General features: G+C 41.4%; 1 protein-coding gene across 2 annotated transcripts in view; it reads right to left on the bottom strand.

Moving 5' to 3' along the window:
* Positions 1-2,566: 2,566 nt before the first annotated feature.
* The window catches only part of gabrr2a (gamma-aminobutyric acid type A receptor subunit rho2a), a 53,640-nt gene continuing 43,024 nt past the window's right edge, over positions 2,567-13,182 (bottom strand). For both annotated transcript variants that reach the window (XM_012854255.3, XM_021311553.2), the window contains 4 exons: positions 6,023-6,163; positions 4,775-4,927; positions 4,404-4,612; positions 2,567-3,264 (listed from right to left, as the gene is read on the bottom strand). In XM_012854255.3, coding sequence (XP_012709709.1) covers positions 2,929-3,264; positions 4,404-4,612; positions 4,775-4,927; positions 6,023-6,163 — 839 coding nt within the window. In that variant the 3' untranslated portion in view covers positions 2,567-2,928. The remainder of the gene's footprint in view (positions 3,265-4,403; positions 4,613-4,774; positions 4,928-6,022; positions 6,164-13,182) is intronic.

The following is a 13,182-nucleotide window of genomic DNA, read 5'->3' as shown; positions in this document are numbered from 1 at the left end:
ATAGATAGATAGGTATGTATTACAACATATGAGGAGCATGTTCACAGCCGACAAATTCACATTCACATATTCACACATTCACAATGGACACCTGATGACAGATGCTACAGGTTACAATGTGACAAAGTTTGAAAAGTGAAAGAAGACGCTGCTCTTGAAAGATTGATTACTGTAATCAATGTTTACATAGGAGATGATTAAACCTTATAAAAGAGACAAAGACGAGACGAGACAGAGCAGCTTCTTCTTTTAGAGAACACCAGGGGGATCTTTATTCCAGACTCACAGTCACATCTTCATTCAGCAGAATCCCAACAATATGGGGTAACTGTCATAGTGATGCGGGATGATGTAAATGGGGACATGATATCTTTCTGTGCACGTGGACCACTCCAAACCAGGAGTATTTGATGGACTCTTGGCAGTAATCTAGTTAGTAGGGTGTGTGTGTGTTTTGAAAATGGTCCTTAGTCGCGTAACCCAAACAGATGTTTCCTCTCATTTCTGGACAGAATTTGTATCTAACTTTGATCTACTGTGGAAAACAGGGAACAGCCAAACATTAATCACAATCATTACGAAAGTCTTCAGTGTTTTCAAATACAGGCCCAAGTTCAATGAGAATCCAGTTATCCTTATGTTACCTCTGCTGTGGGGCACTTTAAACATTTCTGAACTCTCATTGCTAAACACTAATCACTCTTTGTTGGAGAGGATACATTCAATCTACCATATTTATATTAAATAAATAGTGTATGATGTGTAGTTTCATCAATCCAAAAATTAGGAAATGAAAGGAAAATGAATAAAAACAAAATCCTAGTTAAAGTTAAAGTGAGCAGAGAAGTCTCAATGGAACAGAGGCAGAGTCACTTTATTTGAGATATATTTAATACACCATAAGCAACACAAGAACATTCTTTTTGTCAAATTTAACCAGCAGAAACGTTTCAACGACAAACCCAAACACACAGCTGAGCATCAAACCAAAACACCTCATCAACATGAACTTCAATAAACTACTTCCTCTGACACTGTCCACACATCATCATCTGGATGGTTCAAAAACATTTTATCATCTGTGGTGATGACAACCCAAAAACATTCATGTTTCATATTTAACACTCTCCAACAGATAGACTCCTTCGTTTTGTGGAAATGCGGCCAAGTCAGAGAGTGAAACAAGACCTCCTGCCAGCTGGCAGACAGTTAGCTGCAGAAAGATGGGCAGCCACTGCAGACAAACGCATCCCGTAGCGCAGATGAGTGAAAAGCTCCAGACAGATGTGCAGCTCCATGTAGATCTTCAAACCCATGTGCAACCACTGCAGAGAGGTGTGGCGTTGTTGACATTTGCAGCAAACGTGTGGTCAAAGTAAAATCCACCTTTAGCTGCAAGACAGGTGCAAAGCCAAAAGACAGATGCAGCAACATGTGTAGCTGCTAACAGATGAGGGAAGGTGTCCAGCGGCAAAAACAGCTGTACGGCCTCTGCAGACGGAGGAGGAGCTGCAGGTAAGGGTAGAGCTGCATACAGATGTTGAGCTGTCGACAGATGAGCTGCAGAAACACCTGCAACTCCTGCAAACAGGTGCGGAGTCAGACAGTTGCAGAAACAGATGCACACAGATGTTGAGCTGCAGACAGATGTGCAGTCTCTGCAAATGTAGGCGCCGCTGCAGATGGCGGAGAAACAGCCGTTCGTCCAACATTCGATTCCTCTCATAAAGAAGCGGCTTATACTCTGCGACTGAGCAGCCGTCAGTAGTCTTTGTTGAATACAAACGTTAAAAACACACGGTCGACAGTTTCAACAGTTCTTTAATCTACACAAATACAAAGTCTGTTCTTTTATTTTTTTTAAAACACAGAGTTTCAGTCGATAATAATAAATAGACGCGTGAATGTTTAGCCTATTTTGAAAAAGGCAGCCTCTCAGAAACAATTCTGCTGCAGCCATCGGAGGGCTGCGGACCGAGTCAGGTTTTTAACTGAAGCTGATCTGAAACCAAGCTTTTCCCCAAGCTGGTTTCAGAGTCCCGGCTTCATGATGACCACTTGGGATGTTCTCCAGTTATAAAGCAGAGTTGAGATTTTACCAGATTGCTGCAAACTTCTGCGAACTGGGAAAACATTTATTCAATAAAAAAGTCGTAATAATATATTAAAATTATTACGACTTATTTTTCTTCAGCTGCGAAAGCGGCCCATTACTTAACGATGTGTGAAAATCTGTTCAGGGTTAAATTTCAGGTGGAGTTTTGTTTTTTAGTCAAATTACCTCAGTAGCAAACACCATCAGCTGAGGAAAACTAACAAAATTCAACGTCCCCATCACTTCCACCAGAATTAACACCTGTTAACACCTGCTGGTTCGTATCTGATTATTTTAAGGTGTGATCAGACTGAGAGGTTAAAGTTTCCTGAGGTGACAGCTGTTGAGCTCAAGTTTAAAAGCTCATAAACTGAATCTGAGCCTATGACATTTGGTTGAATTAAAACTTTGAATCTAACCCGCTCATTATCTCAGTATATGCTGACCTGAGATGCTGTTTTTTTTTTCTTCTTCTTTTTCCTGTAAATCACTTCTTGAGTTTCAGATTCTAGTTGCACTGGATTTAAACCTCTGAGACCAAACATTCATAACTGGCTGTGTGAGGCCACATCAGACACAGATTGTGGGTTTTTGACTGTAGAATACTTAAATAACATTCAAGCTGCTGTTGGAGAGAAATTAAACCCAGAAGCAGAACTCCAGAGATGATTTCAGAAACTCTGAAGCTCCTCAGGTACTGCTGGACGTCTTGTTCTGCTCGTGTCTCGTGTCGGACGCTCATACTAACGTTAACTGTTCGAGGACGACTCGTCCCCATCGGGTTCATCGCAACTGTAAGTTTCCGCCGCCTCATCCTGATCCCCAGCTGTCAATCAGCAGTAAACAGACCAGTAGATGAGGTTGAAGAAGATGTATGATCCGGGGAAAATCATCCGGGAGTATTTATCGATGGCGTGTGTGTTCTGGATGATGTTCAGGGCTCGCAGGCTCTTCCTCTTCTTGATGCCGGCAGCCTCGCTGCTCATGGACAGGTGGACCACCATGTGCTCCGACTTCTCTGGGACTTTCTGCTTCTCCTCCGGCTCGTCCTCGGGTCCCATGGGCTCCTCGGTGTAGCCAGCCAGGCTGTTGGTGTCCGCCTCGCTGTAGGTGCCATCCAGCATGGTCATGCTCCGTGTTTGGGAGATGCTGCAGGTGCAGGGCAGCGACTGGGGGAGAACAGACATGCAAAGCATGAAGACTAATGCCGACAGCATCTACCTTAAAACCGATCCGGGAGCAGATGTAATGGCATCAGGTAAAACTGGCCTGGGAGCCAGTAAATCTGACCCAAAAGCAGATATAACTGAGAGCAGGTAAAACCGGCCTAAGAGAAAGTGTAACTGACCTGAGAAGCAGGTAAAACTTACTTTAAAGGAAGTAAACTGACGTCTGATTCATTTTGGTAAAAGCAGGAAAAACTTACCTAAGGGCAACTCTGACACCCTGTAAGCAGGTAAAACTGAACTCATACTTGTAGTTAATGATCTGAAAGCAGGCATAATTCCTCTTATGTAAAACTAACCTGACAACGACAGTAATCCACCTGAGAGCAGGTAAAACTGATCAATTACAACCAGCATTTCGTTCCTGTGCTCCACTTATCTGGAACAAACTTTTAGAAAACTTTAAAAGTGCTGAAAACCTTGAGTTCTTTTCAATTAAGATTAAAAACACATTTGTTTAGAATTGCCTTCGACTGTTCTAGTTAAACTGTTTTAAACATAATTAGTTCAACTTTGTAGTCAAACTGTTTTTAATATTTGCTTCTAGTTTCTATTCTCCCATGTTTTATTTTGTTTCTACATTTTATTCCAACTTGCTTTTATTCAGTTTTTATTTCCTATATTTTAATTATGTGAAGCACTTTGCTTTGTCTTTGTACTGAAATGTGCTATAGAAATAAATTTGCCTTGCCTTGCCTTGCCTTACTTAACAGCAGGTAAGACTTGTGCTTTTTTGTCTCTCTTGTTGTGTCTCTGCTATGTCTTCTGTAACCCCCAGTCAGTCGAGGCAGATGACCGTTCATACTGAGCCTGGTTCTGCCGGAGGTTTTCCTTCCGGTTAATGGGGAGTTTTTCTTCCCACTGTTGCTTCATGCTTGCTCAGTATGAGAGATTGCTGCAAAGCCATGTACAATGCAGACGACTCTCTCTGTGGCTCTACGCTTCTTCAGGAGTGAATGCTGCTTGTCGGGACTTTGATGCAATCAACTGGTTTCCTTATATAGGACATTTTTGACCAATCTGTAGCGGCTGTAGGTCTGACAAGAACAGGTAAAACTGACGTTAGAGCAGGTATAGCTCACCTGAGAGCGGGCCCTCTCCCTCCTCTTGCGCTCGCGGCGGTCCTGGGCAGTGGACAGGTAGTTGACAGCAGCATATTCCAACACAGAGAGGAAGACAAAGACAAAGCTGACCCACAGGTAGATGTCCACCGCTTTGATGTAGGACACACGCGGCATGGAGGCGTTGACCCCCGTGATGATGGTGGACATGGTCAGCACCGTGGTGATACCTGCACACAGACACACCTGTTCAGTCCGCGTGCCGAACGCCTGGGGAGGATCTCGGAGGAGACGCGGACAACGACGGCAGAGCAGACGGTATTCGCAAAGGAACCGCCTCGAGCAGACAGCTTGTCAGATCAGCAGGGTTCTGTCAGGAGTTCTGTTCTCACCTAACGAGACTCTGGCTGGCACGGCCCGTCTGTCGATCCAGAACGAGACCCAGGACAGCATCACCATCAGCGTGGCGGGGAAATACGTCTGCAGCAGGAAGAAGAAGATGTGGCGCCGCAGCGTGAAGTTGATGTAGAGACGGTTGTACCAGCCTGCGGAGACACACAGCGAGGGGTCAGAGGTCAGGCCGGTCCATTTGTTACCCAGGCAACGAACCTGCTGCCGCACGCGTCAGCAACGCACTCACTCCAAGACGTCAGGAACTTTACTTTACCCTGTTCTGCTTCATCATCAGCATGACAAGAAATTATCAAATATTCATCACAGCCTATCAGAACCTGCCTGCCCTGATCTGCATCACTGTCTGAGCAACTTTCTGTTATTTTTCTCGGCCGAACGTCTCTGCATCAGCTCACATTGTTCGGATCTGAATATCCTGACGGGACTTGAGTTTTCACCAACTCAATCTCAAAGTTTGAGAATTGTTTGCTCTCTCTGGTGTGATGGTGTCTGAATTAGGATCACAAATCAATAAATCAAGAAACTTAGTTTTTACCCCCACAGGCTGGATGGAGGATAGTTTTCTGTTGGGAACGAAACCCCATCATCCAACTGCAACAAACATTTTCATATATATATATATATATTTTTTTTAACCCTCCCCCTTTCGCACTACACAGTCTGAACTGCAGAACCCGTCCTGCTGTGGGACTCAGAGTGGTAGAAAAGTCCACAACAGAGAGGTGAAGCCAAAATAACAACTTTAATAAGTGAAGATGCTGCTGGGCAGGAGTCCAAACAGAAATTTAAAACGAAGACATACGAGGAGGGAGTCACTGCAAACAGCATGATCCGACAAAGGGAAAACAAGGATCAGCAGAACACAGCTAGGATGAGAAATAAAGCCCAACATGAAGGGAAACCAACTGAGGTGAACACAGGAAAAGCAAAAAGGTTCTGCAACAAAGTATGTGGATTTTCAAACTAGATTTTGCACACATGCAAGTTTTATAGTTGATTTAATTACATTAAACTTTGCAGAGGGAATGAAATCCATCTCTTTAATTCCATCCCTGTCGCTGTTCAGACACTTTCACAGCAGGCAATAAAAAAATTACCAGCTCTGGCTGTTCTAGTTTCAAGATTAAACATGTAGGGAGAATGTGATAAAAGTCATTTCTATGTGATTCCTCCCAGGACGGAGCTGCCGCGGGGGGATCCAGCGGAGGTGATAATTAGATCCCTACCCGTGCTGCTGTAGAAGGCCAGACGGGACGTGGTGTGGAACTTCTGGATGAGGAACTGGGACAAGGAGATCCTGTCGTCGGTGCTCAGAGACTCGTCGCCGCTCTTCCAGTACAGCATCAGGTCCTCGTCCGTATACGCGTCTGGAAAACAGAACATTATTTCCTTACCTACATTAGGCAGAAACAAAGGAGCGACAGATCAGATAGAAATAAAAAAACTGTCAGGAAAAGAAAAACAAACAGTAGCTGAAATTTAGAGTTTTGTTTGTTATCATTTCTTGGACTCTACAGTTTGTAGTTATTTTTTTGATTTGTAGACTTTTGCTCTGAAAACAGAAGAAGTTTCTTGTGCAAACACCGGTTAGAGAGGACAGAGGCTCCCTGCTGTAAAGACTCTGAATCAGAACCAGTCATGGCTGCGCGTTGGGTCAGAAAACACAACATCCAGTCGAAAACGACTTAATCTATTGTTTATGAGTGGCTTCTTCTACTTATTCTGAATTGTTTCCAAACTGTTCGACTCTCCTGTGTTTTGGAGTTCTTTGCCTCTCTTCTCTCCCCTCCCTTTAAAGCCAGGGGGTACTGTATATATTCTTATAAATGGTTAATGGACTGAACTTGTATAGAGCATTTCCAGTCATACTGACCACTCAAAGAGCTTCACACCATAGCCACAGTTACCCAGTCACACTCACTAACATGCACACATTCATACACCGATACGTAACTTGGAGTAAAGTGCCTTGCCCAGGAGCACATCAACATGTGACAGTTGAACACACAATCTTCCATAATTGGCGACAACTCAACCTATTGAGCCACAGTCGCCCTACAAATTTATACATGTATTTTTATTCCCCTTTATTACATTTTTTCTCAGTTTTTACACCTTTAAATTATGTTTTTCTTTTCATTATTCTGCATGTTTAAAAGTGTCATCATAGATCTTTGTTTGAACATACAAAAATAACAATTTGATGAAAGCTGGTGGTAAGAATTATTTTGCACTGCTGAACTTTTATAATCAATTTAAATTTAAAAGTACACTGTTTACTGCATTTTTGCACCATTATTATTTTGCACTGCCAACATTGAACTTTTCAAATTAATGCCTTTTTGCACCATTCTATATCTTTGCACTATAAACATGGTTGAACATTCTTCTGCACACTTTTTTGAAGACGTTTTTTCTCCTAAACTGTTACATTCTTATCACTGCTACACTTTATATTGTAATGTTATTTTATTTCAATTGTCGTAAGCTGTATGCAACGAAATTTCGTTTTTGTATGCACTCTGTGCAAAGCGTCTCAGGTTTCGTCTTTGCGCTTTTCACTTTAACCGAGAAAAAAAAAACACAACCAAACGTTTCACTAAACGTCCTTCTTGTAGCCAAAATGCACATCCTCTCAATCTTTTATTGGCAGCTGCTTACAGATCCAATCAAAGGAGGGACCGAATGAGCTTGAACTTTTAAGACTGAAGACGGTAGAACCCAGAGAATAATGGAGCTGGTGAAAGCTGAGGAATGATCTGATTATAAATCATCTACCACCTGCTGAGCATTACGTAACTTTGGCTGTCCAGTCTACACGAACATGGAGCTGTTTGGTCTCGGATGTCTCTGACAGCTTAACACGATGTGATGACATGGGCGGAGCGCTGTACGGTCTGATCCTCATGGTTCAGACTCTTAGAGACCCACTGAGATGTCAGGAACAGCTCCGGCCTTCAGCCCAACACCCTGCAGGCCATTGCTTGATACATGTTGTAGGTCCAGCAGAGACGAACTGCAGGGTCTCCAGCGGCTCGCCGCAGTGGCAGTGATGTTCTCTAAAGCTTGTTTGTTAGTAATAAACATGCTCCCGCAGCCATCTTCTTCTTCTCTGCTCTGGAACTCATTAGGAGTGTGAGAGTGTGCCTCCCGCTGTGAGCTGCTCTGAACTCCAGCTGCTGCAGACGCTCTGCGAATTTGGGCTTTTATCTCTGCTTCTGCTAATTTTACAGCTTTCCAACTTCTGTTGATGTTTTGAAGCTGCGAAGAGCTCAAGACTGGGGGAGGGGAGAACATGGGTCCTCGGTAAAACGGCCCCTGGTGGCTGCTGGAAAGTGTTTGATGTCTCAGAAATAAAGACATGAAACTCAGAAAGTTTGTGCCTCGTGTTCAGTTTTCAGGTGCGAAGGTATCTACCACCTTCCTCCATCTATCAGTCTACCTGCTGGAAATAAACACTAAGAGATGAAGAGTTTATTTCGCTGTTGTTTTCTTTAACGTGACTAAACTCTACATTTGTACCTGTTCAGAGGACATGAAGAGCCGTAGATCTGCTTCAGTTTGACAGATCCACCCTGTGCTTCCGCTTAATCATTGTTTATAACTACAAAGCTGTGTTCTTGCACAGAGACACAAATGTGAAAAAATTATTTTCATGTAAAGCTAATATGTACAGATTTGCATAATTAATTAGCCTTATGGGATGATTCATGGAGTAATTCTATTAAATTCAGATTTATGGAACCATATAAAACAATAACCAGTGATTCACTCCCATATCACCGGTCCGAAGGTCTACTGCAGCAACTCTTGAAGGTCATGTTTAAAGGACCAGATCTGATTTCTGCAGTGATTTAAATTTGCTTAAACTCGTTAGTCAATAAATTGTCCCTGTCTCGCTGCAGTTTGTTTGTAATCTTAATTTTTGAGAGTAAGTCCTCTTATGGAATAATATGTTTTAAATTAAACTTGTACAATTTCCATTATTTTTCATGCCTTATCAAATGAAGTGTATTTATTTAGCATTAATAATATTTATAACAATAAATATCCAAATTCATTATCATTTACTGCTTTAATTAGATTTTTCGGTTTGTTTGAAGTTGTTCTATCCCCTGACTCTCTTAGCTTATTTGTATATACATTTATATTATAAAGTCACATAGTAATAAATTATATATAGTTACATAAACATATACTATTTGCTGCCTGAACCAGACATGGGCTGTAATGTTAATGCATGCATAAAGAAGTGGATTTTGTTAGCGCAAGTGAAAATAGCCCTGAATTATTATAATTAAGTTGTTGTTTTTACAAACCTTTTTAAATCCGCCTGTAATACTTGTAAAAGCATGTATATGATAAATTTAACACACGTGTCAAGATTCAGTAGGCTGCGCTGCCTGCTCTCTTCTCTTTTCCTATCACAGGTAATCGTAGTTGACAGGTGGCCGTGGTGCGCACCTGCAGCTTGTTTGGGCAGCTCTGACTTGGAGCTTAAAACCAGGGCGCAGTCAGCTGGAGGACGGCGGAGTGTTAAACCGTTGTGGTACGCTTTGTGGCCACTGTCACGCGACAGTCTCACGTTCCTGCATGATTCATGTTTCCTGTTCACGGTACTAACTCAAGTGTATTGTCTCCTCGTAGTTCACTCTGTGCTCTGGATTACTCATCGGCCGTTCCTCCGAGTGCTGAAGTCTCAAGCCAAGTTCCTGAATCCTTCCGCTCAGATTTTGCTCTGGCATTCCTCTCGAGCCCCGTAGGTCTTACCGAGGCGGACCAGAATTCCCCCTTCCTGAATTCACCCTGGTTCCTTTGGCTGCTTTCCGTTCCCTGCTTTCTGCTGTGGTGCTGCTCAGGCTCCCTGCCTTTGTTCCTCCTGCTGACTTACCTGTAACTCGGTCACCTAGTTCTTCCAAGAGAAGGAGCTTTACTGAGTCCGTTCTTCCACTCCACTCCCTCCAGATAGGTTAATCATACCTGGCGGTAAGCATCACGCCACAGATCTAGATTCCCGCACTTGCCCACGTTTAATCTCTTCCTTTCTTCCCACAGTGTTCCGATTCCGACGTCTCGATCATTCGGCTGCTCATTCTATGAGCATAATATCTCTGTTTACCCCTGAGTTTCAATAAACACCTTTAACTGCTTTTTGTCTCCTGACTGTGTTCTGCATGTGGGCCAACCACCTAAAAACCATGACACATTGCAAAATGAAAATTAATGTCCTTTTTGTGAAATAAGAATTATACTGATAACTTAAAATTCACCAGGCGTTTCATCAATATTACCTGCTCTACATAAATGTTTTGATTGTGCCTATGTTTTTTGTTACTATTTAACTTTGACTGAAATGTTTAAATCACCCTCAAGTTTCGTCTTCAGCACACAGTTAAGTTGCTGTAATGTTCCAAAAACAGTTCACTTTAAACATTTGCATTCCTAAAAATAAGGATACTTTTAGGAATTATCCTTATTTTCTATAAATAAAAACATCCGACTTGGCATGTAAGGCTACAAAAAAGTATTCAGTACACACATATCTCACTCTGCTGAGGATCTCTGCACAGGAAGGCATTAGCCAAGTCGCTCCACATCAAAGCACCAAATGCAGGTTTTGATCAAGTATCACAGCTTCGTTTGAGAAAACAGACGTTCTTTTTTCGAAATACTAAACTGTGATCTTAGATTCTCTTTACTGGATCCTCTTTATGAACTCCCAGTAAATGGAGAATGCTATTTAAAATTCCTATTCTTGCATATAAAACTCTAACTTATCAAGCATCTTGGAGATCATTATGTTCCATGTGTTCCCAACAGAGAAATGTTGTCTTCAGACTAAAGTTCTGCTTCTGCTATTCTTTTTTTTTTTTTTTTTTTTGTTAAAGGGAAGTGGTTGGCACATGCTTGCTAATAGGGGAGGAATTCCTTCAAAGGCAACGACTTGTTGCAATTAGCTAGGCTTCCTTAGATATGTTTAGGCATGCTCAGTTGAGTAATTGTATACCAGCGCTCCGTTAATGCTCCACCGCAGCTGTTCCACATTCGGTTAAGCATCTGTTGCCTCTGCAGGAATCGCTCTTCCCAGTATATAGTCGCTCTTTCTTTTACGTCTTGTTGAATTACACAGTTGTGCTTCCTGTGTCGTTTTCTAAGTTGAGTCTGTCTTGTTCTTTAGTTTAAAATTCTTCATGTCATCACTCTATCCTGCTTCCAGCGACCTCAACGTTGCTCTGAAGCATGAAAGACTAAAGCAAAGGTGGGATGGGTCATTTCCAGAACTGTCCTGCACTCAATCTGTAGAGGAACCTCTGGCAAATTATCTCCTGTTTTTGTGTTACCTCATCCTAGTTAGTTTCATTTATCCACACTTAAATTTTAGGATTTTGTTAGTTAGATTTTAGGCTCAAAATTTGACATTAATGTGCATAATGACCCTGGATTTTTGTTGTTTTTCCATGCATGCTGTGTCTCATGATTTGGTTCCCCCAGAGGTAAAAAAGAAGGCCATGTCACAGATTATTTCTGTTTTTGCCTGTTTGCATAATCAGACAAATTTCAATGTCAGACAAGGAACAAAAAGGGTATTGTTTTAAATTATTGGTTTCATCTACTGACAAAAGAAGCTATCTAATCCGACCAGACCTAGAGTGAAAAAGTGATTGCCCCCATGTTGGAATCATTAATTGACTTTGACGAAGCGCGTGTTTTTCAAAACCTGAGCTCAGACCCGTAATATCAACAAAAAAATCAACAAGATCTCAAAAAGCAACATAGCTGGTCCCAAACTAACAGAGGTGGGTAGAGTAGCCGAAAAAATTACTCAAGTAAGAGCAGCACTACTTCAACATATTTTTACTCAAGCAAAACTTAAAAGTTGTCGTCTAGAAAATTACTCAAGTAAGAAAAAAGAAATGATTCAGTAAGACGGCTACTCAAGTACTGAGTAACTAATCATAATAGCTGACGACTCAATAATTAAAATTTATGTAATCGGACAGACAAAAATATAAGGTTACGTGCAAATTCTGGTATTTTAAAGACCAAAGATGCACTAAAGACAAAATAAACACTTTTCTAAATAATTTCTTTACAACATTAAACTTGAAAGCAATACTTATAGCAGTCACTGTATGTTAGAAAAGTGCAAAGTACTCCCAATGACTATCTACTGTTTACTGTGCGTTTATTTGACCTCCAAATGGCTCAATGAGCTCAGCAGATAGAAAATAACATTACAATAACAAAGCTTGTGTGCAAATAAGAATTATCACTGTAACATAAACTCTGGGTTTTTAACTCTCTGGTGCATTTTTAATTAAAACAAGTATGTTCTTTATTCAAGAAATTACTGGCAGTAGGTAGAGTAGCCACAAATTTTACCCAAGTAAAAGTAGCAATGCTTGAGTAATAATATGACTCATGTAAAAGTAAAAAGTAGAGTGCAGTAAAACTACACCCAAAAGTACATTTTGCTCAAAATGTTAATGAAGTAAGTGTAACTAAGTAAATGTGACTAGTTATTACCCACCTCTGCAAACTAAAGAAACATTTGAAAAGATTACACAAAGTTTTTGACTTCTAATAGTCTGCAAAAGTTTCTATTTCTATTTCTATTCCTTTTTGGACTCAAGCGGACTACAATTGAGTCAGTATCCACAAATGGAGAGAACATGAAGAAGAGGAGGACCTCCCCAGGAGGGACTGACCTACCAAAATTATTTGCAGAGAAGATTGACGACTCATCCATAAAAACCTAGAAGAACATCTAAAACACTGCCGGCCTCAACTACCTCAGACTAAATTGTGAATCAGCAATAAGAAATGGACTAGGCAAAAATGACATCCATGAGATTTAAAGACCAAAAACAACAGAAAGGCTCGTCTTCCATCTCCAAAGAACATCCTGATGTTCCTCATCAGACTTCTGGCAAAATATTTTGAGGACTGACGGGACAAAAGTAGAGCTTTTTGGAATGTGTGTGTCCTGCTACATCTGATGTAAAACTAACCCAGCGTTTCAGAAAAAGAACATGGTGAAAGTAGTGCAAAGGTCTGGACCTTTTTCAGCCCTCAGGGCCTGGACGACCTGCAATGAAATCTGTTGTCTACCAGAAAATCCTGAAGCAGAATGCCTGGCTATTGGTTTGTGATGCTGGATTTCTTCACAACTGGTTTATGTAGCAAGGACAATGACTTAAATAAATAGACCTTGAAGTGGTCTAGTTAAAGTCCAGAGATATATCTAATTTGGATGAAGCGCTGTGAACTGAAACAAGCTCCAGTTGTGCTGATTTAAAGAAATTCTCAAAAGAAAAGTAGGTCCAAATGTCCCCGGTTTTTGCCAGTTCTCACAAATGCTTGATGGGAGTAGTTTCCAGGTTGG

This window comes from Fundulus heteroclitus, chromosome 19 (assembly GCF_011125445.2).
Source record: "Fundulus heteroclitus isolate FHET01 chromosome 19, MU-UCD_Fhet_4.1, whole genome shotgun sequence".
Lineage (NCBI taxonomy): Eukaryota > Metazoa > Chordata > Actinopteri > Cyprinodontiformes > Fundulidae > Fundulus > Fundulus heteroclitus.
The sequence above is the reverse complement of the archived record's forward strand: the minus strand, read 5'-3'. Positions and strand labels throughout refer to the sequence as shown.